Consider the following 25923-nt stretch of genomic DNA (forward strand, 5'->3'; position numbering starts at 1 on the left):
GAAGAAATAGCCCTTCCTACCTCTTTACAAATATTTATTGCTGAACAAGACACTGGTTTCATTTTCCACTACAAAAGTTTGCCTGGTTTTAGAGGAAAGATTGCTTTACATACAGTTCTTGTGCCTTCTAAAATGATCAGTTAGTATTATGCAGGGAATTTATTGCTTTCCAGGGAAAGATGGAATGTATAGATGATAGAAGAGATTATTGATTGTGGCTACAAATCAAAGGATAATTCAGTAATGTGTGACACACCTTAAAGTATAAGACTGTTCCTAGAAACAGAAAGTGCAAGTACAATGAATAAGCATAATTACTTAAAGACAGCTTAGTTTCATTTCTGTTAGGACAGACCATGAAAAAAAATAGGTGAACTTTTCAGAAACCTAACACAATACCTGTAATGATTAATCGTATTTATAGTATCACTATGTCTCTCCTCATAACCTGTTTGTTTAAAACACACATGAAAACACGTAAGAAATGGTAGCAGCAAAGAATTTAAGATGATTTTGAAGACAGTTTGTAGTGGCAACCAACAGTAGATGCACTGGGCCAAATCCTGTATACCAGTGATGGGTACTCATCACTGATTGCTTTTACTCAGCACCGTGACTGGTCTGTGCTCTGTGAGCTGTTTTTGGATTTTTGGATGAAAATTGAGTGGAGTTTGTGAAATAGCTGCAAGCATAGTCATAAAAGCCTTAATGCCCAGACCATTTAAATCTAGATTGCTTTAAAACTAAGTTGCGAAAAAAGGTATTAGTCATGTATAAACTTGTGGACTGAAGCGATTAAGGTGGTGGAGTCACCAGACCCTGGAGAGGGTCAAGAAACGACGTGGCACTGAGTGCCACGGTCTAGCTGATAAGGTGGTGATCGCTCAAAGGTCTTTTCCAGCCGAAATGATTCTGTGCTTCCGTGGTTCTCCGGGTCGGTGTCGTGTGTGGTGCAAGGGCCTTTCATGGAAATCTGCCAAGGTACCCAGGCAGAACCGTGTGTAAGCGTTTATAGTCGCTCTTATCTCACCCCTCCGTTGCCCTGGGAAGACCCGCAGAGGCTGGCAGATTAACGATGACCTACAGGGTGACAGCACGCCTGCGTCTACACGTCGGACGGATGAGATGATTAATTCAGGATAAGTGGGTGCGACAGCGGTGATGTTGTAATCACGGACAAGACGGGAGGGCACCGTGGGAGCGCTGTACGGAGATAACAGCAGCCCGGTCGGGCACACACCGCGTGCAGCGCCGTACCCTCACCCCCGAGCCCACCGTGGGCTCCGCCCGTGGGAGGCGAAGACCGCCGGGCCCATCTCCGCTCCCCGCCCGGATCCGCCTCGGGGCCCGCCCCGTGCGGGCAGGGCCGGCCTGGAAGTGACGCGGCCGGACGGGCGGAGCTGCGCGGCGCTGGTGGCGAAGACCCCATGTTGATGTCCCCGGCGCCCTCCGCGTCTGCCTAGGTAAGAGGGGTCCGGGGCCGGCTGCGGGGCCGGGCGGGGCTAACATGCTCCTTCCCGCCGGCGTCCGGCCGCTTCTGGGCCGGACCGGGGCGGCCAGGCCGTGTGGCCGCGGTTCTGCGCCACCGGCCCCCGCCAGCTGTTCGGGCCGGCTGTGGTGGGCAGGGGAGCGGCGGGGCCGGGCTGCGGGAGCCGGCGGGGCTCCCCTGCCCGCGGAGGAGGAAGAAGGCCCGGAGCCAAGGTGACCGCGTCGGGCAGGTGGCGGAGCAGCGGCGGGGAAGGGGCGGGAGACGACGCAGGTGGGGGCCGGGGGTGTCGAGAGCCCGGCACCGCAGCTGGAGAACTCCAGGAGGAGCTGACTGGGGTGGTGCGGCTCGTCCTGCTTTTGTTTTTCTTGCCCGACGAGCTTTTCCTCCTTTTCGCCGTCCTTTCCGCTGCGCAAAGCCAAAGGCGTCGTTCAGCCTTCCCGTGGGAAGAGCTTGTCATGTCAGTAATGAAGCCTGTGCGTAGCTCTTCCTCCTCCTCTCCCGTTTCCTAGCCGGTAGCTGTGAGTTAAGCAAGTACCCAGCATCCCTATAACTATCCTTGAACTGTAAGTAGATCTGAGCATCACCTAAGCTCCGGGGATTTTCCTGCTAGGCAACAGTAATCCCAGATGATTGTGCTGGTCTGCACAAGTTAGATTTGTGAACAATTCTGCTTTGGGGTTGGAAACCAGCCTACATTTACTGGTTCCACTAGAACTAGTATTCAGCTATGGCAGCTGACAACCAGTGTACAGAAATGGATACTTTTTTTCTTTTCTTTTTTTTTTTTTCCTCTTTTTTTTTTTTTTTTTTTTTTTTTAATATGTGCTCAGGCTGAGATATATAATTTTAAAAATAGAACTATTGAAAAAAAAGCAATTTGTTTTGTTATTTAATGCTGTGTTTTCTCTTTTTTTACTTATTCTGGCTAATGAAAATTAAACACTATTTAATGTCAATGCTATTTGGCTAAGTTGCTGAATTACTAAAAATGAAGTAATATGTTGCCCTTGAAAATAACTAAGGTTATTCTTTTTTCTTTTAGAACTATAGAAATTGCTGATGCATACTGTCTATAGTTCAGAATGAAATGGAGAGATACCTTGAATATAATCCTCTATTTTGAGATGTGTGGGAGTTTTTGAGATTTTACTGTGCTATAACATTTCCTCTTCTGGACTCTGAAGCTATATAGCTGACAGGATTTATTGTGTACCCTGTTTTCTCTAGAAGATGGTGTGATCTTTACTCAGTTTCTTGCTTGTGGAAGTTCTTATTTTTTTCTTTTCTATCTATTAATTTTCAGAAGCTTGGTGTTTTATCCTGTAATCCTTGTTGGTTGGTGTACAAGACTGTTTTTTATTTAATATCTGATCCATTGAAATAATGTCATGGCTGCCTGTACTTTATGTGTTACTCTAAATTGAGCAGTAATAACCTTAAAATATTGATGGCTTAAAACTAAACCACCCCCCCCCATTTATATTTTCCTTGTTCTAGATGATGGATGTCTGGTTATTTCAGAGTGCATTTTGTTTCAGAAAGCACAAAGTCTTTGCTACTTATTTGTTAACTGGTGAAATTTTAAAAGGCTATAGGAGATACAGAAACAGCTTTTCATCTTTGGACTGTTTGAGGCTTGTGGTGGCCTGTGTCCTTTTGGTTTTGGTTTACACATATATCTTCAATGAAAGTAATATTTTACGTCAGGCACTTGGCAGTTACCACTTTCAAGGTGTGAATGTCCTTGGTTGGTATAAAATTACCTTAAACAGCAATTGCAAGAACAGGATAACTCATCTTTCAGATGAAATGTCAGATACATAAGGGCCTAATCCTCCTAGTATCAAATTTTTTGACAAAATTGTGAGTGCACAATGGAATCAGACACTTCTCAGTTGCATATATTCTATTTTTCTTAGATATTGCTGAATCTGACGAAGGGATGTTCTTGTTTTGCTTGTGAAGCATCTTGTGTTACTGTAATTTGTAGAACTATATATCCTGAATGAGCTAGTGAATAGAAAGCACGATTAAAAGCTGTTGCAGTCCAACTGATTAGTGTTAATCCCTCCAACTGCATGCATACCTCAGTGTTCCTGCTATCAATGCACGCCATTGTTTATGGTAATGAAGCTAAACACGCAGTGTGTGTTACAGTGAGAATAGTAAAAGATGCCCACAGACTGCTAAACCGTAGGAAAACTCTTGAAGAAGAAGTAGGGAAAAAGCCTCCCCAAACAAAACCTTCCTGTTTACATTAACTTTCTTATTTAAAAAAAAAAAAGTCTTAAAATGGAACTTTGATACTTCTACTGAGAGGGGAGGAAAAACTTCATGTATAAAAATGCTGTGTAAAGCACTGAGCAGTACAGATTTGAGAAAAGTTTAAAGCAGGGAAGCCACAACTTTTGTTTCTCCTTCTCTAGCATGTCTAGAACTATTAAGAATCTTTCTGCTTTGTTTTCACACCACTGCTTTTATTTTCCACTTTCTGACACTGAGATAAAATACTGGGGACATTCAGCTAAACAATGCTTTCTCTCCATCTTGATGTCATTGCTGAAATGACTGCTCTTTTTACTGAGAGGTGGTTCTTTTGGAGAGATGCTGAGGCAGTGCACTTTGGTGAATTTAGTCTATGGCTCTCTGTTTTTGGAACAGGGGAACTAATTGCTAGGTTTTTCTGTCATATGTATTTCAACTAGATTGATTTTGTAACTTAGCTAGTTTTTCCACTATGTTCAAGTAACAACTTCTACAATTTTGTTACAGATAATCATGTCATCCTTTCAAGAAGTTCCGTCTTCAGCTAGCACTTTGCAGACCTCCAATTTTGCACATGTGATTTTTCAAAATGTTGCAAAAAGTTATCTTCCCAACACTCATCTTGAATGTCACTACACTCTGACCCAGTTTATCCATCCTCATCAGAAAGACTGGGTTGGTATTTTCAAGGTAGGTTATGCTTGTTCTATTGCTATTTTTCAAATGTGTACTTGTTCTCTTGCAAGTTAGAAAATTAAATCTCAACAGCAGTAAACTAAGTTGAATATCACTGAAGTGATGTGTTGGTTCCTGCTGTTCGAGTGTCAGTTTTATAACAAAGACCAAACTGGAGACCAAAATTAGAGAAGTGAGTCCAGCTGGAAGTCTACTGGAGTAAAGAGAAAGTTTAATGTGTGCAGAATTAAATGGAAATTATTTGAAAAGAGATGTGTGGTTATAGAGTGATGTTGTGAACAGGACTGGGGAAAGAATGTGATACTGTGTGTGAAAGGAAAGAAAACTATCTAGTTAAGGGCTTTCGAAATATAAAAAAACTCTCCTTATCAAAATGTTGTAGACTGTTCTGTTTAGTAAGAATCTTGAAATTACTGAAATATGAATGTAATGGCTATGGCTGTTTGCCTGAGTGAGGGAGGCAATCAGACAGCATCTAGAATTACTAATTATGTAAAAGAAAAAAGGAAAAAAAGTAATTAGGTAAAAGAAAAAAGAAGTTGGGAAACAGTTTCTCAGTGATTACACAATATTGTGTACAAAGTACAGGCGTGTCATTTCATGTTGAGTGTGATGATAAATTTCATAAACTATTGACATTATTCTACTTTAACAGAGGCAATACTTTTGCAGTCATTTGGGAAACATGTTGAGCAAGCATAAGATAGTGCTACTGTTCAAAGAAATATCTTTTACGTAGGGTGGCTTGTTTCTTGTGCTTCCTCTTTATGTGAAACGAGATCTTGTGTGGTGAATCAGATCAGATTTTGATTGAGGTTAAGATTAGTGCTTTGTGATTTTTTAAATGGAATTCCCCAAATAAATTTCCAGTTTGCCTGATTCTCATCAGTACAAGGAAAGGAAGCATTGCAAGATGGGAAAAGAATAAAAATTTTTTTTTTTTTTAGTGGTTATATCAGCTTACACTAAATGTTATGAATATACTTAGTATAGTTACAGTACACTGAGTTAAATGGAGCCAGCTGTCTAACTGTATCTTACTGCAAACATTACACATGTATTACATGTGTAATGTTTGCAGTAAAATAAACTATGGAAACATAGTCATCTTGGGATAGATAATAGAAGTTTGACTATACTGTGATCTGAGTGTAAAAATGAGTGACTTCTAGAGAATTGATTGATCATGAACACATAACGAAGCACCTGGAGGTGGCTTGATACCTGATGAAAGCTGAAAGAGGTTTTATTGTTTACTTCTCTAAAACATATATGAAGTGGGTGAATAAAATGAGCCTGTGATTGGAAAAAAAAAGGACAAAAGCAAATCTTGACTGATTATGAGAATAGTAATTAATGACCATCAATATTGGCTAGTATGCTATGAAAGTGGGGTTTCTGTGAGAGAACTCAGTGTTAATTCACAGACTGTGGAGAGGGAATAAAGTTCACTTTGTCTTTTTGAAGTGCATAAGTTGCTTAGAAAACAACTGTTCAAGCTGGTGCCATTTAACCTTTGTCTGAATTTGCACAGAAAGTAGCTAGTGTTGTATTAATGAACAGTGGACAGAGGAAAAAGATACCTAGTTAAAAAAAATCAACCTCAGAGAAAACCCCAACAAACAGCGGAAATTTGAGATTGGTGTAGAACATAAGTATGAAGTAAGATTCTTCCAGTGCTGTCTGTGAACATTGTTGGTTTTGGTTGTAATGTTGATTTTTGTTGAATTTTAGGGGTCAATGGCTTCTGCAGTATTCTGTCTTGTTTGCTTTACTGTTTAGATAACAATTTTTTTTTTATTGAACTGAAAAAAAATCTTACGTAAAAAATTAGGTACCTTTTTAAGTGAATGGTTTTTGTTTAGGATGCAAGCACATTTCTTCAGCAACAGTGATGTCTTGAGTAAATAGTGGTTGTATATATCCTTATATTATTGCTTTTGTTTTGCTTGTCCAGCTGTTAGCACAGCTGCACCATGAAATGGATTGGGGGGGTGATCTGTCAGGAAAATACAGCCTCTCCTCCCCCAGCTTTTACCGTCTTATTTCATAACTGGTTTGGTTCTTCAGTTTGATCACAGTGTGGTGCAGTGGGCAGCTGTGCTGGTGTCATTGTGATGGAAACAAGGGGACTGTGAAGATATGTGTGGGAAGGGCTGTGCCTGCTTTATTGGCATGAGTGCATAATATGGAATGACATTTGAAGCTTCTTTTTCAAATTTTTTAGGAATTTTCTTCTTAATAGCAGCTTACTTGAGGTTGTAAAAGTTAAGACTACCAACTTCTCTGCATATGCTGTAGGTGAAATGTGATTCTTTTTTTGTTCCCAGTGTAAGTTGCTAAATGTTGAACTTCAGTAATAATGAGCAGAAGGCTTTGTGGTGGCAGTAACAGGTTTAAAACTGTTCCCAGACAAGTAATTTTGTATTGTTTAGAGAAATGAGGAGCCAGTGTTCATAAACTGAAAGAGTAATGTTGCATATAGGAGAATTATTTCAGACATACCAGTTCCTTTACAAGCTAGATGTATCTAAATGCATACACTAATTCTGGGATTGGATGTCTGGCAAAAACTGGGAGATGTAGGAACTACAGTAATGAGGATATTATCCTTTAGAGAAGATATTATCCTTCCTACAGAAGTTCTGCATATGCATTTTTTATTGGGTTTGTGTTTATTTTTCTTGTCCCCCAAATGCAAGTTTTGACTCAGTCTTCAAATCTGTTGTCTGTCATTGCTGCTATGTTTTTTTGGCTTTTATGAAAATCTGGAGAGTCATCTGTAATCAGGTGCTAAAAGGTCTTGATCAGTTACATCCTTGCATGTTACCAAGAAAAAAAAAAAGGCATTTTTTCAGATAAGTACTGGTCTAGTATTTGGCATGGACATGCTGAGCCCGAGTTCCTGTTCATGCAGTTTTATGAGAACTAGAATTTGAGATCAGCTTGTCTACTACTGAGGGTTTCTGTGCAGCATAACCTGATGGTTCCTAGTGTGAAGTCAAAGGTGAGAAGACTTACCATCCTTGATTGATTTCATAGGAGGTCTGTTTTCCTAGAGTGATCCAAGACCTCTTGATTTGTTTCTGCTCATCTTTGGTTAATCAGAATCTGGAGAGGTCTTTAATGTAACCCAAATCTAAACCTTTGAAACGAGGTAAAATAATGAATGTGTGCACTACATCTGGTTGCAAAATTGTCCCGTGTGTAGGTAGTCCTAATTTCCGGCTAAGGTGGTCTACATCTCATGACTATAAAATAAAATAATCATATGGCTGAGTGATATTTTTTTGCATTATTAATACATAATGTCCAGATTTTCAGAAGTGTTTGAAAAACCTGCTTGGTTTCTAGGAAGCAGCGCCTACCTCTTTGTCTGGAGCATATGTGTGCAAGTAGAGCTGTCAGATGTTCAGTGTACAAGAGAGGCAGGTTTACTCTGCATCCTAAGGGCACAAGGGAGGGATCTTATGGGCATTATAAACATACGAGAGATACAAACATACATACTCAAGAGAGTAGTGTTAAAGATGTAGGTGTTTGTGGGGTGTATCATAGTACTTTGTGCATTTCTGATGATAAAATTTAGCTGAGACAAGCATTCTGGAATGACCTGCAGTATCAGCACATAATCCATTTTACATATGTTAAGCTAATGACTTTGGTCTTGCTGTGTCATTAATTAACTATTCCATAAAAACTTTTCTGTTCCTCAGTTTTAGTTAATATATTTTTCTAAGTGATCTACATTACCAGCCTTCTAGGATATTGACAAGTTGTAGACATGCTTTGATAGTGACTGTCTCAGGGCATCCCTAGAGAGGAAAAGGAAATATTTTCTTTCTTAATTTCCACCTTTTTAATATCCACACCTTAAAAATGGTGAGCTGACATCCTGGTAACCTAACATATGGAACAACTGAGTAACCAGAACTGGGAAGATCTTCATAACTTATTTGAACAGAAAAAGTACCTCTTCCTCAGAGAGAGGTGTTTGCAGGGCCACTTCTGAGCTACTGTTTGTGCATCAGTGCAGTGCCTGTGTTTACATGCAATTTAATTTCTGTCTTTTCAATGTCCTTATTTATAGAAGATCTCAGAATTAATTTGTCTGTAGTCAAAAACTTCTGTAATACAGTTTAACGCTGTATTTGATAGAGACTTCAGAAACAGCTTGGTGTTTGCATTTTATCAAGACTTACTCTGGGTTATTTAGTCTCCTTTGGACTGTAAATAATAGTACAGCTTGTGTGAGTCATTTCAATGTCCTGATTTTGTTGTAGATTGGTAACTTAAATAGCAATTACTTCCACATATACAGATTACATTCTGAAGTACAACGAAAGATCTGGATGTGTTTTTGCCACGTGCATATAGAAATACCATTTTTCTGGCATTGAATTATCACTGCACAGCTGGCTATGGTAGATACAGGAATGTGCAGAGTATGTCCTGTTGTTAAAATAGCTGGGAAAAGAACTATTGGAATTCAAAATGTTTTTAAGAATTGCTATATCTGTGAGTTGGAGTGATTATGTTGGTTTCTGGTTTAATTTCTTTGGAAAGACAAGTAAATAGTGCTTGGCTTAAAAAAGAAAATACCTGGCAACATTACTTGCTGTTTCTATATGAGATGAGAAGGATAATCTGGGTTTATGTGATGTTATCTTTAACAAGAAATTTTAGCATTTTTTTCCAAGTGTCATTAATTTTCTGAAACTATTTGGTGCGGTAGGTTGTAGAATTGGCATAATAAAGTAGTCAGTAACTGATAACAATTTTTAAATAAAAGGCTATGCTAATTGATAGCTCTCGTGAGATGTGGTAGCAAGGGAACAGTTCACTTAAACCCCACCTGCTCTTTATTAATACATTTACATGCTTATCTCCTGAAGTAAGCTGTAGCTTTGTTACTCTTTGATGTGTCTTATATTTCTTTGGACAGTAATTTACATATGTAACATGTTTACTTTTAGAGAATTCATGTTGTTTCTATATTTATTTTGATTTATACCTAATAGAGGAAGTTGATCCTATAGTCTAGGCACTCTGTCAATGTCATTTTGACACATTCCTCTGAACTGTGAGGTAGAAATATAACCAACAAGAGATGATCATAACTTAGGATCCTGATAGTTCCTTGATATTGCAACGAGTACCATATGTTTGCAATAGTCCAAATTAATGTACGTGTTTGTAACATTCAGCAGAGATGGACTTCTTCAGGTCTGGGACTGAGAGAACATTTTGAGATTGCAGCCTTTCATAAAGAATCTGGAGTATTTTGCAACCATCTTCTACCCAAGAATGTCTCAGCTTTTTGAGATTGGGGCTCCTGTTGTATAACTGATTGTAATCCCAGCGTGAGTAGCAAGGTCATGCCTGAAGTGAAGGCTTAAGCATCTTGGCTAAGTCAAAGCTGCATGTGGTATAAGGTGATCACAGACATGCTAAAACCCCCAAGGTTTGACTTCGCTTACTCATTTTGAAATATCTATGCCTGAATGTTACTACAGTGTACTTAATACTTAAATAAGTACTTTTCCTTATGTCTATGTTCTGAAATTTTTTGTACAGTTTGATTCTTTCAGAACTGCTATCTAGATGCCATTATCTGACAATGCCTGTGTCCAAAAGTACATTGCATCAATGGTGTGTCAGTGTTAACAATAGTATTAACTCTCAGTAATTTTGGCTGGTATGAGCTTCACTGCACCCAGAAGTTTTCATTTTCCTATGTGCTAGTTGTTTTAGAAGAACTTGGTGCTTGTAGCTGCCTGCTGTAGGTTATGTGCTGCAGTAGCACAGGTATTGCTGTGACTTTCAAGTAACGCTGCTTTACTCAGGGTTATGGCCCAAACCAAGCCTGCTTGGAGAAATCTCTTCCCGTAATATTGGTCCCAATACTGTTTTGCTTAGACACCTGTGCTGTCTGTCTGTGGTTTGGGGGAAAGTAAGTGTCTCTTACCATGTGAAACATGGAAAGGCTGCTGACTTACTGTTTTCAGTAATAATTAAACTGTTTAACATGCATCCAGAACCTTTTCCGCTGTCTGTAATTTTGCTTCTTTCAGAGGTATCACACTGTCTTCTTGCAGTATTTAGGGTGCTTTGCCAAATTTCTTTCTCAGCTATTTAATTTATCTTAAAAATTAGAAAAGGGCATAACTTTTACTCTGATAAATTTTATGGTCAGGTATTTTGTGTGATTTTTTTCTTTTTTTTTTTTTTAAATTGGCTTGTAATTAGGTGTCTACAGTGCGGGCTTGCTGATTATGCCCAAGTTGGTTCAGCTAAACAAATGCTTTCCTGGGTTTGCTTCTTTGGCTTATTGATGTTTTGTAGATGGGTCAGGCACTGTTAATGTAGCAGAATGAACACTACTGTTCTTTCAGCAGTGTAACAGCTTTCTGAGGCTGGGGAGCAAAGTGCCAAGGAATCCTCCCATGCCAATGGTCTTTCTTTAAGGCACTCTGCCTCCAGATTGAGTTGACTGACTTTACCAAGCAATTATAAAAGGAAAGAAGTTTAACAAAATGGAAAATCAGAAAAAAACTATTTTCAATGTTCATCTGAAACTCAAGAAATGAGAACAAAGTTGGAAATAATTTTTACATTGAAAACACTGTGGAGTTGTAAAGTAGAGCTTTTGCCATGGAAAAGCTTACATTCTGTGCCAGATGAACCAGATGAGGGTTGAAGGAGATACAGTGAAATAAAATAGTTATTGTTTTTCTCAGGTAGATGTTGGATAACTCATTATTGCTATACAGACAGGCACTCCCTGTTTATGTGCCCTCCCTCACCCCCCTGTTTGTTTTTCTACTTGGCAAATTTTCTTCAAGCCATTCTGTTGAAACATACTGTGGGCGATATGTGAATTTGGGAAAGCTAATCTCACTGTGTGATGTGACATTGCAGTAAGAAAGGAGCTTGTGTCTGTGGGACAGCATACAAGCATACATGCTTTTGTGATGACTACATGCCTATTTGTTAGTAGAAGGAAAACCTGTCTAGTATGAGCATTATGGGACAGCTGAGTTGTCCCTGCTTGCCCAGCCAAATTGCAAAGCACTTGGACTCTTAACCTTTACCAGACTTCATAATTTCTGCTGTGGCTACTGAGTTGGTTTATATGACTGAAAAGTGTTTATGATGCCCTAAATTGAAATAAGTCTTTGTGCTCAAAAGTAGGAGAGGAATATCATGAGTGGATTACTCTGTAATGGCCTGTTAAAGCTTTCCATTTTGTGGAGGGAAAATTAAATAAAGTGGCGTTTCTGTTTTGCATTTACATAACCTAATCTGGATATGACATTTTTTGTGGGATAAATGATGCTTAGTCATGTTTTGGTTTAAAAACATGGCTAAGAAGGTGAAAATAGGATTTGGTTTCTGGATTGTTAATCTCTTGGTTAACTTCTGGAGGGAAAGCAAGAATGTTTACATTTATGCACAGCTATCTAATTTAAAAATGTTTTTCAGAGTGGAGTTTGAAAGAATTAAATGTAGAAAAGATAGAAGAATGTGTTGATTAGCAGATTCTAATCAACAACCCAGTCAAACTCGGTTGTAAAATGGATTTTTTTTTTATTTCTATTGCTTTAGGGAAGTTGCATTATCTAAGTCTTACGTGCTCTTTTATCTGAGAAATATGAATGTTTCTATTTTTGGGTTTTGAACTCTGAGCAAAATGTTTTCAGAGTTTTCAATGAATTCCTTAAAAAGTAATGGTATCAGCACAGTCAGCCAATGCAGATGGCTGCTGTGCTCATCAGATGATGAACCTGAGTTCAGACTTCACAACGAGTGAAGCATAGTGAATGTAGCTTGAGAGGTCATTCTTCATTTTTCTCCTCTGAACTTTGAAGGTTTTGTGTCCAAGTTCTTCTATAATATGCAGTGTTTGTGTGCTTAAATGTGGATATTGTAATTGTTGCCATGGCCCATTCCAGGTTTTTAAGTTTGACTAATAAACTGTGCCTCTTGTGCTTTTCATGGCTCAGAGAAAATTCCCCAGTATGTCCTACAGAAATTTCTCATTTATTCAAGATTTCTGATAGTAAAAAAGTACTACTGTGCATCAGTGCGTACTTTATACTTTGATTGGAACTTGGTTTCATGTTTGCAGTTGACATTTTGTTGGTTGTGGGTGTTTCTTGGGATTTTTTTTTTTTGTGTGTGTGTTTTTGGGGTTTTTTTTGGCTGGTTGGTTGGGTTTTTTCAACTGATATGTGAAGTTAGTTTTGACTTTGGAGATTTTGGTCCATAAGAATGTATTCTTCATACCAAAATAGAACTGTTAACTTCACATCAACAAGAGTTCACATCTTTCCCCTTATTACTGTATTTTAACAGCTAAATTCCAATTATTAATGTAAATAAATATGCTTGGAGCTTCATAAATTGTCATAATTTTAATAAATGTTTAGAACTTGCTTAGTAAATGAAGGAAATGAAAAATGATACAGTATTACTGAAGACTTCTTTAAAATATATTTTGATAATGGACATGATTTCTTTCAGTGGCTTTTTTTCATTGTTTTGAGTTTCAAATGCAGAAATGAAATTTTCAAATCTTTCTAACAAGCACTTGTTTGTTTCTTATAATGTTTTCATGGAAAGTGGTGCTCAGTGTTAGTCATATCAGCTGTTTTGGCAGTTTAAATGGCCAGACTCTTGTTCTTAGAGGCCTGACAATTTAAATAGTCATTTTCCTCCTGTCAGTGTAGTACAGGTAAGGTGCTCACATTAAATGGGTTCTTGTGCGGAATCTGGACCCCTCTCCCCTTTCAGAGACTAACCTGGAAGATAGTCTGTATTATTTATGGCAGGTTTTATTGCTATGATCAGCAGTAGGACAAATAGCCTAGCTTTTCTAATTCCTGTCATTAAAAATGAAACTGTTTTTCCAAGCTAATATGCCTGATGTTGCTGAGGATGCTGTTTGTTTTGCTTCCAAAGCTATAGGATTTTTTTATCATATAAACTCAGTGTGGGGCTGCTGCTGAATATTCCTATCTTCTCTTCATATTTTTCACTTTTTGTTGATTTCCTTTCTAGCTTTTGCTATTAGTTTTAGTTTCTCATTTTTTATTTACTTTGCCTTAAGCACTATTAAATTTTTTTCATATAGTTTTAACCCTGTCTTTAGACAACTATTGGTTTTCTTTGTGAGCTGAAAGAAATACCCATGTCAGAGATCACATTTAAATCATTGCTGACCCATCCAGTGTGTGCTGTAGTTTTGTATCTTTGATAGTATAATCTGTTGCCATGGAGAAGCTTATGCCTATGTATATGTATGTATATAGTACAGTATTTTGTAGTTTGGAAACACTGTGTACTCCATACTAAGCTTATTAAAGCAAATATTGAAAAAAGATACAAAGTACTAAAGTAAAAATTTATTTAAACCTGTTGATAAAAAAACAGATTTCTTTTTTTTTTTTTTTTAAAGATCTACATCCTACACCAAAAACAAGGATGACTTAAATTTGTTTTTATTTTATTCTCAGCATATCATTTTGTGGCTTTGCTCCTTGTTTGTACCATCTAAGAAATAACCCTACGGAATTAAATGATATTTAATGTTGTGTAGGAAAGATGTTGAAAAATGTTACTAAATTTATTTGCTTTGCTGCAGAATACTTACCTTCCCCTTTTAAACTGCATTAAACTGTGAGGAAGATGGCATTTGTTCATACTTCCTTGTCTTCATTGTCACATTTTGACACGTGCAACATGTAGCAGGGAAAACCCTCATTTTGTGAAATTCTGTGCAGTGACAAGAGCTGTTGGGCAATGCACACCTGCTGATAACTTGAGTGTGCCCATTAAGAAAGGATGGAATTGTCATGATTGTAAGAGCATAAGACAGGGAACCTCGCTAGGGGAAAGAGATGATGGATGACAGGAAATGTGGGAATTGTTACAGAAAATGCTTGTGAGGCAAACCGTCCTGGGTATTCCCTGCTAGCTCTTGATGTGTCACAGTTTTCTATTTCCCAGTAGTCACAGATTACACTTACACTTAAAAATACAGTGCCTGCTGAGAAACAGACCAAGAGGGTTATTTGTTTTCTACGTAATTATTCTTCTTGCTTGTTTCCAGTATGGCTAAAGTTGTAACTGACCTCAAAAAAATCCTTTTGTTGATTACTACTACAGGTAGAGAATTGATAAAAATAACTGTTGGTTTCAGGATAAATCACTAAATTTGCAAATCAGTATGTGATATCTAAGGAAAATACAAAAAGCTAGAATTCCAGGAATTAACTTTTAGTTTTTGTGTTTATGTTCACTGGATTTTGTTTCTTCTCTATGTTTTCCAGTGTTAATTATCAGAAGGAATAATGTTATTTTAGCCAGGAAAATAGCATCAGAAGCAGTGTTTGTGTGTATTCTGGTTTTTAACAGATGAAAACATTATTGCACTTCTATACTGTATTTTTTCTGGACATGATAATTTAATTTCTTTTCTGAAATGAAAAAGATGATGGTGACTTTTCACTTACCAAGAACTACATTTAGAAAGCAGAGCGCTTTAGTTTAGGACAGCAAATAATGGTATATGCTTCTCTTTTCTGAAGTAAAAGTAAGTTCAGAAAAAAAAAAGGTAGTAACATCTGAGCTGGATTTGAAGATATGACTAATGTGAAAATTTGCAAAATGTTTCCTGTGAACTTTTATTGAGCAAATGTTGCTTTTACCACCTTCAAGTTACTGGAAGAGTTTTCCTTGTTATTTCTGAGATATTTGAAAGTGTGGGAATAACAGCCCCAGAAAGTCTCATTTCACTGACATCTTTAAAAGCTTCTTGATAGGAGATATTGTAGAAATCTCCTTTGCTAAGAATAGGCCTAAGATGTAGTAGGTGATTCCATTCTAGTGGATGTGTTGATCATCTGCACTGATTCTCTTTAATAAGTGTTGCCTTACAGAAGTAATGAGAATTTCATTTGGTTTCACTGTTAATCTGTGTTTTTTTGTGAATTTAAAAAAGTCTCCATCATCTTCAACATTAGTTTTTCCACACTTCTTAATAAAAAGTGAAGGAGTGAATGGGTATCTATGGAATAATCTATTCAGAATTTTTTAATTAATGCTATGTGTTAATTTGCATATATGATATATATGCCTATATGCATATATAATTGCTGCTTTGCTATTTAATTATTTTCACCTCTGATGTTCTCTTTGCCTTTGCTTATCTAAACATGTTCTCCTTTTTTTTCAATTGACAATTATTTTAAAACCCCAGCTATTAATGCTTTTAAAATACACTCATGCAATGTGTTTTTTATAATGGAAGACTTCTGAACTTGGAGTTTGGAAGTGTAGCCTTTTGAAGCAATGAAAATCATGGTTGGTAACTAAATATTTTGTTTTTGTGTGTGGGTATTTGGTTTTTTTTTCTCCTCTTGAAACATTGTCTCATCTGATAAAAATTGGGAAACAATTTATTCCCTTTCCATATCTTAATTCTTCCATGACAGTATATACAGTTATTGATAAACTGTGCAACACCTGGCATTTGATAAGGTTTTGGTATTTTTTTTTTTCTTTTTTCATCAGTGGAATAAATACATTTATTTTCCTTTACTGTTATGCTATTATTAATATCCATTGCTTTGTAGTAGTTGCTTTGGCTTTCTGCTTTAGTTGCATGTATTTCAAGCCTGTTGGGATGTACATCTTCAGAGGGTAGAATCATAGGCTGATAGAATGGCCTGAGTAGGAAAGGATGTTAAAGAAGATGTAATTTCAACCCTCCTGCCAAGGGCAGGGACCTGTCTCACTAGACCCGGTTTCTCAGAGCTCCATCCAGCCTGACCTTGAGCACTTCCAGAGATGGGGCATCCACAGCTTCTCTGAGCAACCTGTGCCAGTGGCTCACTGCTGTACAGAACTGCACTCTTAGGAAAACTCTGAAAGCAGAGGGTTTTTGAAGTTAGCAGGAAGACTGTGCTGACTTAGCTAAGTTTTCAGGCAATCTGTTTTTGTTTTCTTTGCAGACATCGCGTGTATGTGTGAGAGAATTAGCATTTCAGTGAAATGCATGTCTTTAGCATTGCAGAAGTTGTCAGAAAAATTCAAGTGTCAGTTGAATATGCTCTTTCAGTAGCACAGAAAGCTTCCCCCCCACTCCTTCCTTTTTGGTTTCTGATGAACCATTTGGAGTGTGGATACAAAAGAGTCAACATTGGCAGAACCTACACAAAGAAAATTTCACTATAAAACCAAGAATTAATCTTTTTGTATTTTTAATATAGAAATGTGCATCTTTATTGAAAAAAATTAATGTACCAAATAGTAGTTTAACATACAGTGAAGACTGTCTGGTGTTTTGCTTTATATAGACCCTTTTATTGCCTTAGACCCACTTACTGCCTTAGGTAACAAGCTTAATAAAATTAATGCTAAATCTTTGACATGCTTGTTAAAATATTCCTGATTGTAAACATTGTTAAGTATCTTTTTATTGCATTTTGAAGCAGAAATATGCATATTACAGTATGTTGTTAAGGCCAGACCATGATATCTTAACTGTGTATATCAAATTCTTCTGTTTAATGTTTTCTCTTTCTGGTTTTTTTGTGGGTTTTTTTTGTTTTAATTTTTTTTTTTGTGGTTTATTTAATTTTAGGTTGGTTGGAGTACTGCAAGAGATTATTACACATTTCTTTGGTCACCTATGCCAGAAAATTATGTGGAAGGATCAACGGTTAACTGTGTGCTAACTTTTCAAGGTGAGTCTAAGGCAGTATCTATCTCTATTTTCCAGCCTACTCAGCTTTTTAAATACTTAACTGTTCATTTAAGTGCTGAGCATTGTATAACTGTTCTGGAGTTTAAAAAAGATAAATTGGAGGAGAATTTTGAACATTTCACTGTGGGAAGTTTAGTCTTATTTTAGATGTCAAGGAAAATGGTAAGGAGAAGTATGTGAATTAGTATGTTTTTTACATAGTAGTGACAGATATTCATGGTTGATAGAGGAGCTCTCCTGGAAACTATTAAAATACGATGAGTGACTTTGTTTAACCATCATCAAGCTTTTTTAATCTTGGCCTCTTTTAGTACATTGTGTCTTTACATAGTCTTTTGTCTCTGGACTTTAAACATTATCGATGTGAAATGATTCTTGTCAAAGAATAAATAGTGTAGGTGATGATTTCATGAAGGTTCAGAGGAGTCAGAATTGCATGGGACCTTTTTGCTGCAAGGAATTGATGGAAATGTCTGAAGCTTTTAAAAAAATAATAAGGAACAAACCAGAAAATGTTACACCACTGTACAAGTCTATAGTATAACTACATCTTCAACACTGCGTGCAGGTCATATCCTCTCCCTCCCCTTTGCAGTCTCAAAACAGGTAAAGTGAAGTGCAACAAAGGAGATTAAAATTAAGAAATAGCTTCTCTGTAAAGGTGTGGAGTTACCAAGATGAGAGCCACACTTGTTAAATAGAAAAAGGGACAATGCCTGTGGGTTATGATGTGGGAGGTTTATGTCTAATATTAGGAAGAGCTTTTTTACCATGAGGGAGTAGTGCAGCTCTTGACCAGGTATCCTGGTTGAGAATGATGAGAATTCCATACAGCTGTTTACAGCTGTATGCCATTACAGCCACAGTAATCTCAGGTGCTGACAACATTCTCTTGAGTGGGAAATCTGACCAAGTGGCCTTCCAGACTTCCTTCTGCCAGGTTTTTCAGGCTGGGAAAGGGAAATAATGTGAAGTGACTGACGTCTCTAAAATCAGCTACCCATGGCATGAGTGGATTAACCATTCTATATGTTCAAATAAATAGGAACCATTGATGTAAGCTACCAAGTGGCAAGTTCAAAATGCAGGTGGAGATGATACTCTTATAACACAGTCAACATGCAGAACTTGTTGCCGCAGGATACGACATATGTCAAAAATCTACACTCATTCGAAATTTTATGTGAAAGAGCACCTCCACTAAATTAATGCTTTTCTGCTTGCAAAACAGAATTTTATGTACAGTCTTACAGTCTTTTTTGCTTTCCAGATTTGGCCTTAGTCTTTGTTCGTGTGTGTTTCGCTTAAAACATAATAAAAAAAATAATTGAAGTCCTGAAGTGATGACTGTATTATCTTGTTGTCTTATTAAAGCTGCAAATAGTGATAGCTTTGAGTTCAGTTCTTTTTCTTGCCAGGTCTTTTTTTTCTTCAGGTGCTTTCAATGATGATCATATCCACGTGGTCTTACAACCTGATAACCATTTTATAACCTTGAAGGTGATTGAAAATTGTGTATGCTCTGTAGAAACTGGAAGGAAATCATTAGTTTCTTTTACATTTACCAGAGTTCGCTGAATGAATGAATTGGGTTGGACAGAAATTAAAAGGAAACTAGAACAGTAGAACTCTTCATGCCATTCAGTCCTTTGTATGTAGAAATCCTACCACACATGAAGAGACCAAGTATCTCTGCCTCATCTGTTACATTCCATCCTGACAGATCTCCACTTTTATAGAGCTGCCAGATTGAATCTCCATTCAAATAGTCTCCTGGTTGTGTTTGGCAAGATATTTTAATGCTGCTGAGATGAGATCAGTAGAGCTTACAGGAGCTTAATTATCTGAGCTAAATAGTAAATGTTGTGCAGCATGTTAAATGTGGTTGGTTTTGGTTTTTTTTTTTATGATCAAGTAAGTGTTCTGGAAGAAGATAATCAGAAATCTGTTTCTCCAGTACATGTTAGAACAAGAAAAAAAGACTTTCAGTAGTTTTAAAATCAGGTTGTCTGAACCAATATTAAAATGTGCTGAAGCAGCAATGTAGATTGTTCTACACTTATTTCTGCATAATTTCATCTTACCTATGCACTGAATCAGGTAAACTGAACTACAGTGCTATATAGGAAAGTGTAGCCAGGCCCAAAAGCATGAATCCTGATGTTTTGAGATTCGGATACTGTTCCCTGAGCAACTGTTAATAAAGTATATGACTAATGGAAACATAAAATTCTTAATACAAGTGCTGTCTATATGGCAAATGTAATATTTTACTATTTCTAGGAAGGGTAGCTAAGAGTACTGGGAAAAGACTTCCAGGAATCTGTAGTAAAAGTTGGTGAAAACTTAATGATAAAGTTAGAAAGGGAGAAGATTGAAATGTGGTGAAATAAGAACTGAAATGGTTGACATCACCTGCTGGACTGGGTAAGGGTTTATTATGTTAGTATCACTGTCAGTCTGGCTACAGTATCAGAAAATAAGTACTCTGAATAAAACTGGATGGTTTTCATACCATTAAATTAGGTAAGGCATGGGTTTTGAATATACTAATAAAGGTAAAAATGACGGTAGTTCTCAAAAAGATTGTTTAGCCTTCATAAATGTTACTTTGTGAATCCAAGTCATGCAAGAGGCTTAAAGCCTTAGTGGGCAACATTTCAGTTGGATAGTAACACAGAAATACTTCTCAAATAATTTGCTTGCACAGTGTGCCATTACGTAGCTTCGAGAAAAAGGATTTATCCTTTCTAAAAAAGTTTTTTTCAATTTTAAAAAATAAGCTCTTAGTTTAACTTCAGGTTCTTACCTTTCATCTGGTTTCATCCATTCAGAGCATTTCTGTGCTTTGGCACTGAAAAATAGCAAAAAACAAAGATGTTTGTCCCAAACCTCTCCCATCCAAACCAGTAACAGCAAAACCCTATGTACAAATGGTACCTGGTGAAGTTGTAGATGTCTTGTCGTTACATATTATTTTGTCTTTTTCTGTTGTATTGGCTTGTGTAGGTAATACACAAATACCAAGGCCACAAAAGGACTTACTCTCTGTTGTGTGAATGTACAGCAGCTACATGATAATGTGGTCATGATGCAACTTCAAGGCATCTGATTGCTAATGAATCTGTTTCCTAAATGTATAAACAGCAGCTATTACCTAATGTATGTGAGGTGATGTGTACATATAGCAGCTAATGCCTAACACTGTTTCATCTTTGTCTTAAATGCTGGTAGAAATTGCTGGGGGATGAAGGTTACTAAATAGCATGAAATCTTTAAGTCAAACATAATGTGGTAATCTGTCTGCAGAGGAAGATCTGTAAACTTGTGTAGAATATTTCTTCAAATATGAATTTGTTTTGATAGGATACTATCTACCAAATGATGATGGAGAATTTTATCAGTTCTGTTACGTGACTTACAAAGGAGAAATCCGTGGAGCAAGCACACCTTTCCAGTTTCGTACCTCTTCTCCTGTTGAAGAATTGCTCACAATGGAAGATGAAGGAAACTCTGATATGTTAGTGGTGACTACAAAAGCTGGACTTCTTGAGGTTTGATACAAAACTTCTTAAAATGTTACTATTTTTTATACTATATATGTACAATCACAGATACTGAAGAAAAAACTAGTAGGAAAAGACCTGTATGTGTCTGTAATGTATCTATTTCTGGCTTGTTCTGTAGTATTTGATTGAGGTTAGAACATTTGCAGGTTAAGTAAACCAAGATGTAAAAATGTATAGAACTAAGCATTGACTGGGAAACGTAAGAGTGGATATTACCCATCTTTCACATCTGTAGTCACTGACTAACTGGAGGGCAGGAAGATACTCTTTGTGTGAAATGGTGCTTCTTGTAAGAAAAAAGAGTTATGGAACTAGTATACTTTTATTTTTGCCCCAGTTAAGAGCCCTGGAGACTGAGCTGAATAATTGCAGGTGCCTAAGTATATTAGAGTAGCTCTTGTTTTATTTTTAAGCAGTTTTCTATGTGTTGTGTTCCTTGCTAGAGAGATGTGGTGAGACTTAGGTGCTTATATCCAGAGTCAAGGTGTTTTACATTTGCTTGTTGCTGTTTGTAGGCTGAACACTATTTAAACCCAAACAAATGGGAAGCCCAAACTAATTTTTGTTCGAGTTTTTTTCTTAGAAAATTGCTCAGTGCAGTTCCCTTACCTTGCCATCAGACATTTCTATCAAATTTTCAGTCACATCTAGGAACATGTATTTGATACATGGTTTTCAAAATTTACGGTTAAGAGAGTTAGTATGGAGATAACATCTGGGATATTTTTGCTTTTCAGATATGTACTCATAGTACTAAAATTATAGAAGTTCTCAAGTATTTTTTATGATCTTTGTTCATAGAACTGTAGAATGGTTTGGGTTGGAAGGAGCCATATAATGACAATCTACTCCAACCCTCTGCAGTGAGTAGGGACATCTTCAACCAGATCAGGTTGCTCACAGCCCCATCCAGCCTGACACTCAACTTTTCCAAGGATGTTGCATCTACCACCTCTCAGGGCAACCCTTTCTAGTGTTTCATCACCCTCATCATAAAAGTTTCTTCCTTATTTCTATAATCTGAATCTATCCTCTTGTAGTTCAAAACGTTCACTCTCTGCTCTGTTACTATGGGCCCTACTAGATAGTCTGCCAGTCTTTTTTATAAGCTCCCATTAAGCATTGAAAGGGCACAGTTCGTGTTCCAGGGGGTACTTTTCAGGTGTTGGTGAGGTGTATGTGCGTATTCATTTTTCTCAAGAAATTTCTCAGAGAGAGAATATGTGTCTCTACTGTCAGCTGTCATGTATTCACCAAGCTGCCATCATCAGAATTAGCTCTTCCACAGTTGCTGTCACTTGAGAACAATAAAGGCAGTTCATTTAAGGAAGAAAAACTTGAGGATAAATCAGGACACTGCAAAGTATGCTATTTAATGGTAGTCTGGTACTATGCAGTAAAAGCAATTTAACTTCAGAAATTTGACAGTAAGGGGAAAACTGTAATAACCTAACCAGGGAACACACAATTTGTTCTTCTGCTCAGACAGTGTAGTAATTAGTTATCCAATTGTTTGATGAGAATGAAGGGGAAAAAAAATTACCAACCCCCTTTGTAATTTTTTTTTTTTTTTTTTTTTTTTTTTTTCAGTTTAAAATTGAAAAAATAATAAAAGAAAAAGAAGAGCTGTTAAAGGTGACTTCTGTTCTGGAAAAGGAAAGGACACAACTCAGAGATCATATTTTTTTTCTTTTTTTTTTTTTTTTTTTCAGTTTAAAATTGAAAAAATAATAAAAGAAAAAGAAGAGCTGTTAAAGGTGACTTCTGTTCTGGAAAAGGAAAGGACACAACTCAGAGATCATATTGAACAACTGGAAAAAGAACTTAACCATGAAAAGCAGAGATGTGAGCAGCTGCAAGCAGAGCAAAAGGTTAGTTGTTTAACTGATTATAACTGACTCATAATGTCTGTATTACTGCTTTTTCAAGAACCAGTCAAACTGTGTGAAAATCAGCTATCAAAACCCCTCAGCAGTTAGACAGACATTTACACTAGAATAGGTCAGTTCCTATTAACCTCCTGCCACTATTCCTTTTATGTCGTAAAATGGCTAAAATATTTAAGGCTTTTGGTACCAGTCTTGGTAAGATAATCGATAACAACTGTTACCAGATGTTTGATATTTAACTGTGGAATTCATAGTGGAAAGTAGTTGATAATTTAAAGTTTGCTTAGATTAATTTAAAATGGAGGAAAGCTTTTCAAAAAAAGCTCTCCTTAGGGAATAATTGCATAGAACACAGGCTACTGAAAATTGTAAGTATTTTTGGTATAAAAAGCAAAGATCAACAGAGAATACTTCTGCCAAGGTATGTAAAGAGTGAAAAATAGTAACTGACTTCTCTTAAAATATTTCACAGTTCAAAGAGAAAAGAAGCGTAAACCTAAAAATCTGTTTAAAGTGTTAATTAATAGAGAAAATGTAAATGTAGCCTAATCCAAAGCCAGCTTAATTTGGAATTCTATAAGTGATATTGAGGAAATCTAATATTATAAAAAGGGCACCAAAAAGTTGGACCTAATCTATTTTTAAGCTGCTGCTTTCTAAAAAACCCAACTTTTAGGAGAAGATTAAAAACATGTGGGAGGGAGGTGGTGACATGGGCAAATTTGAAGTAATGAAACCTATATAATTTAGCTGTGGACAGCTGTTAACAGACTATTTCTTGTATGTACATGTCAACAGTCCTGTGTCATACACCTTTCATAGGAATTTGTTGAGAGAACTTAAAAATGTTAGTGCTTTGTAGTTTACTTTTGAACAGTGAATGGTTGTTTAGAAGAAAGGTTTTTTCTATGAAAGAATTATTTTAATTCAATGTGCCTGGAAGACTTGGCTTTAATCAATGAGAGAAAAATAGAAATTCATGTTTCATGAATTTGCGGATCATAAGTTTGGTGGGTAAAACTGAATGAGCCACACAGATACTTCTCATTGTCACTTGAGGCTCTTATTTAAAAAAAATATTTGGAATATTGTCAGTTCCAATCCATGTTAGCTTTACAATTCCATTTTAGAACAATTAGTGAAATGGGATTTTGACTCCTGTCAAGCAAGGATACAGGTAGACTGTATAGGAACAAAAATGTCTCAATACTTTCTCACATTTTACAGTGAACTTCTCTAATCCAAAACAGTTTTGCCTCTAACATATCAGAATTTAGCAAATGGAAATTAATTTCAGGAATGTTTGGGTTTGTGGTTTTTTTTTGTCTCTTTTTGTTCTGCTTTGGATTCGTATTTTCATGAAGAGAGAATGCAGTGTGGCAAACTTTTCACTTCTTTTTAGCTACAAATAGATGTCTGATTCAAAGTTGACTAAGCTCTTCACCTGGTTAAAATACAGTGGGGGTTTTCTAATTTAGGCAGTTATTTTTTTGTCTCTTAAGACTTTGATGCTGCTGTCTCATTTTACATTTCTATGTCCTGTTCTGTTTTTCACTTTTTTAAAAAACTAAACATATCTGCTGAGTTGAAAAAGTATGCACAATGTAAATTAGGTGTTATTCCTGAAAATTAAGTGAACATGTACTACATCTACTAAATCAGGAGCAGTAAGTTAACTTTTTAATCATCAGAAATTTTAATAAGCAATGCTTTATATGTGTCTCTCTAGTCTTGAAGATGACTTGCTCTCCATTCTTCCCCAACCCCAGTACATGAAATATGACAATGTATCACGGGATTATGACATTTATTTTTGTTGGGAATACATACAGTACGCTAATGCATTGATCTAAAAATTCCTGAGCAGCAGTGACACAGCACTCAGTTGGATTTCAGTACCTGGGTTTTATTTTTCTTGTGGCTTGCTTAAAAAATAAAGCATCAACCAAACGGAAAAGTCCAAGCAAAACAACCGCAGAAAACACCCCCTCCCCAGCTGAGCACTTACAAACAGGTCCTGATCACAGCCCCCAGATAATCTAGTGCACTTTGTGTGATGTGAATAGTTGTTACTGGCAATAAACCTAAGCAATGCATTAACTTGGATGTTTTTATATTAGACTACAGGGGATAATCTTTGAAGTGATAAGTAATCAGAATGTATTTGTATTTCTTGTAACAGCAGAATTTTCACAGGTGCTTAGTGTGAGCAAGGTTGTTTTGGCTTGGCTTATGGGTTTTTTACCTTTTGAGTGGTTGTTTTAACCATGCATCATGGTTATTTTCTTTTTTATTTCTTCTTCTTTTATTTTCTTCTTTTATTTCTACTTCTCTTTTTCATATACACGTGAATTATTAGTTATGCTCTACAAACTTTTAATACATAAATAAGTAAAAAGTTAAAGTGATGGATTTAAAAATTGTATTTTTAAAATTATTTAACTTTGGTAAAGGCTTAACTCTTTTGAATTCTACTTAAAAAAATCTTACAATATACTGTTATATTAGTCTAATGAACAACAATTAATAAAACAAAATAGTCTATATAAGAAAATATAATTTCTGTATTTATGAGATGTCATTGCCTATGTAGCTTAAGGCAGCTATAACTGATAAAAAATTATTTCTGTTAATAGTAAAGCTAAGTTACATTAAACCTGTGTGCAGTCTCTTACTTATTTTTTTTTCTTGTTTGTTTTTGTAAGTACTTCTATCAGGAAGTGCACACTATATTTCTGCTTGTGCAAAAAACTCTCAAAAAACCCACAGTAGTACAAAGCACTGTGTTTAAAGGGCAGTAATGCATGTGGCAAGGTAGTGGATGTGTCTGTACAGACACAGGTATTTGATCTTAATTGACTGCAGAACTCTTCAGGCTGTCAATGTATTGGCAACTAATATTTACTTACTACATTTGTATTGCGATGAGGGAGCCCTGGAGTTATGGACCCCTGGATATATAATACTTGGCAATCTGCCTAATTTCTAAAAATCTTAGTTTCTTCAGAGAAAGTAATATGGACATCTTAGCTCATGTGTTTTTATCTTTTGATCAAATCCATTGTTAAGCTATGATATGTTTTTGTAATTGAATTGAACAGCATGTGGATGATGTGGTTAGGAGTTGTACATAAGTTACTTTACTTTGGTGAAGCATAACAAATAGAAGATGGGAAAGCTCCAAGTTCGTAATATGAAAATGTTTCCTTAAAAGACAGTTCTCTTTGAATCCCCTCTTTATTA

At 36.5% G+C, this 25923-nt stretch overlaps 2 protein-coding genes across 4 annotated transcripts in view; one reads left to right on the forward strand and one right to left on the reverse strand.

Moving 5' to 3' along the window:
* The first annotated feature begins 1176 nt into the window (after window positions 1-1176).
* The window catches only part of TAX1BP1 (Tax1 binding protein 1), a 54883-nt gene continuing 30136 nt past the window's right edge, over window positions 1177-25923 (forward strand). The window contains exons 1-6 of one of the 3 annotated variants that reach the window (XM_033511892.1): window positions 1177-1463; window positions 4262-4444; window positions 17100-17202; window positions 20589-20776; window positions 22382-22473; window positions 22596-22662. In XM_033511892.1, coding sequence (XP_033367783.1) covers window positions 4268-4444; window positions 17100-17202; window positions 20589-20776; window positions 22382-22473; window positions 22596-22662 — 627 coding nt within the window. In that variant the 5' untranslated portion in view covers window positions 1177-1463; window positions 4262-4267. Of the gene's footprint in view, window positions 1464-4261; window positions 4445-17099; window positions 17203-20588; window positions 20777-22381; window positions 22474-22503; window positions 22663-25923 lie in introns of all 3 variants that reach the window. The other 2 variants (XM_015617860.3, XM_015617861.3) reach the window with 2 other exon arrangements.
* On the reverse strand, window positions 1503-1946 carry LOC107215622 (proline-rich receptor-like protein kinase PERK8). The gene has a single exon (XM_015651955.1). The coding sequence runs from the start codon at window positions 1944-1946 to the stop codon at window positions 1503-1505; it is 444 nt and encodes a 147-aa protein (XP_015507441.1).

This window comes from Parus major, chromosome 2 (assembly GCF_001522545.3).
Source record: "Parus major isolate Abel chromosome 2, Parus_major1.1, whole genome shotgun sequence".
Taxonomy (NCBI): Eukaryota; Metazoa; Chordata; class Aves; order Passeriformes; family Paridae; genus Parus; species Parus major.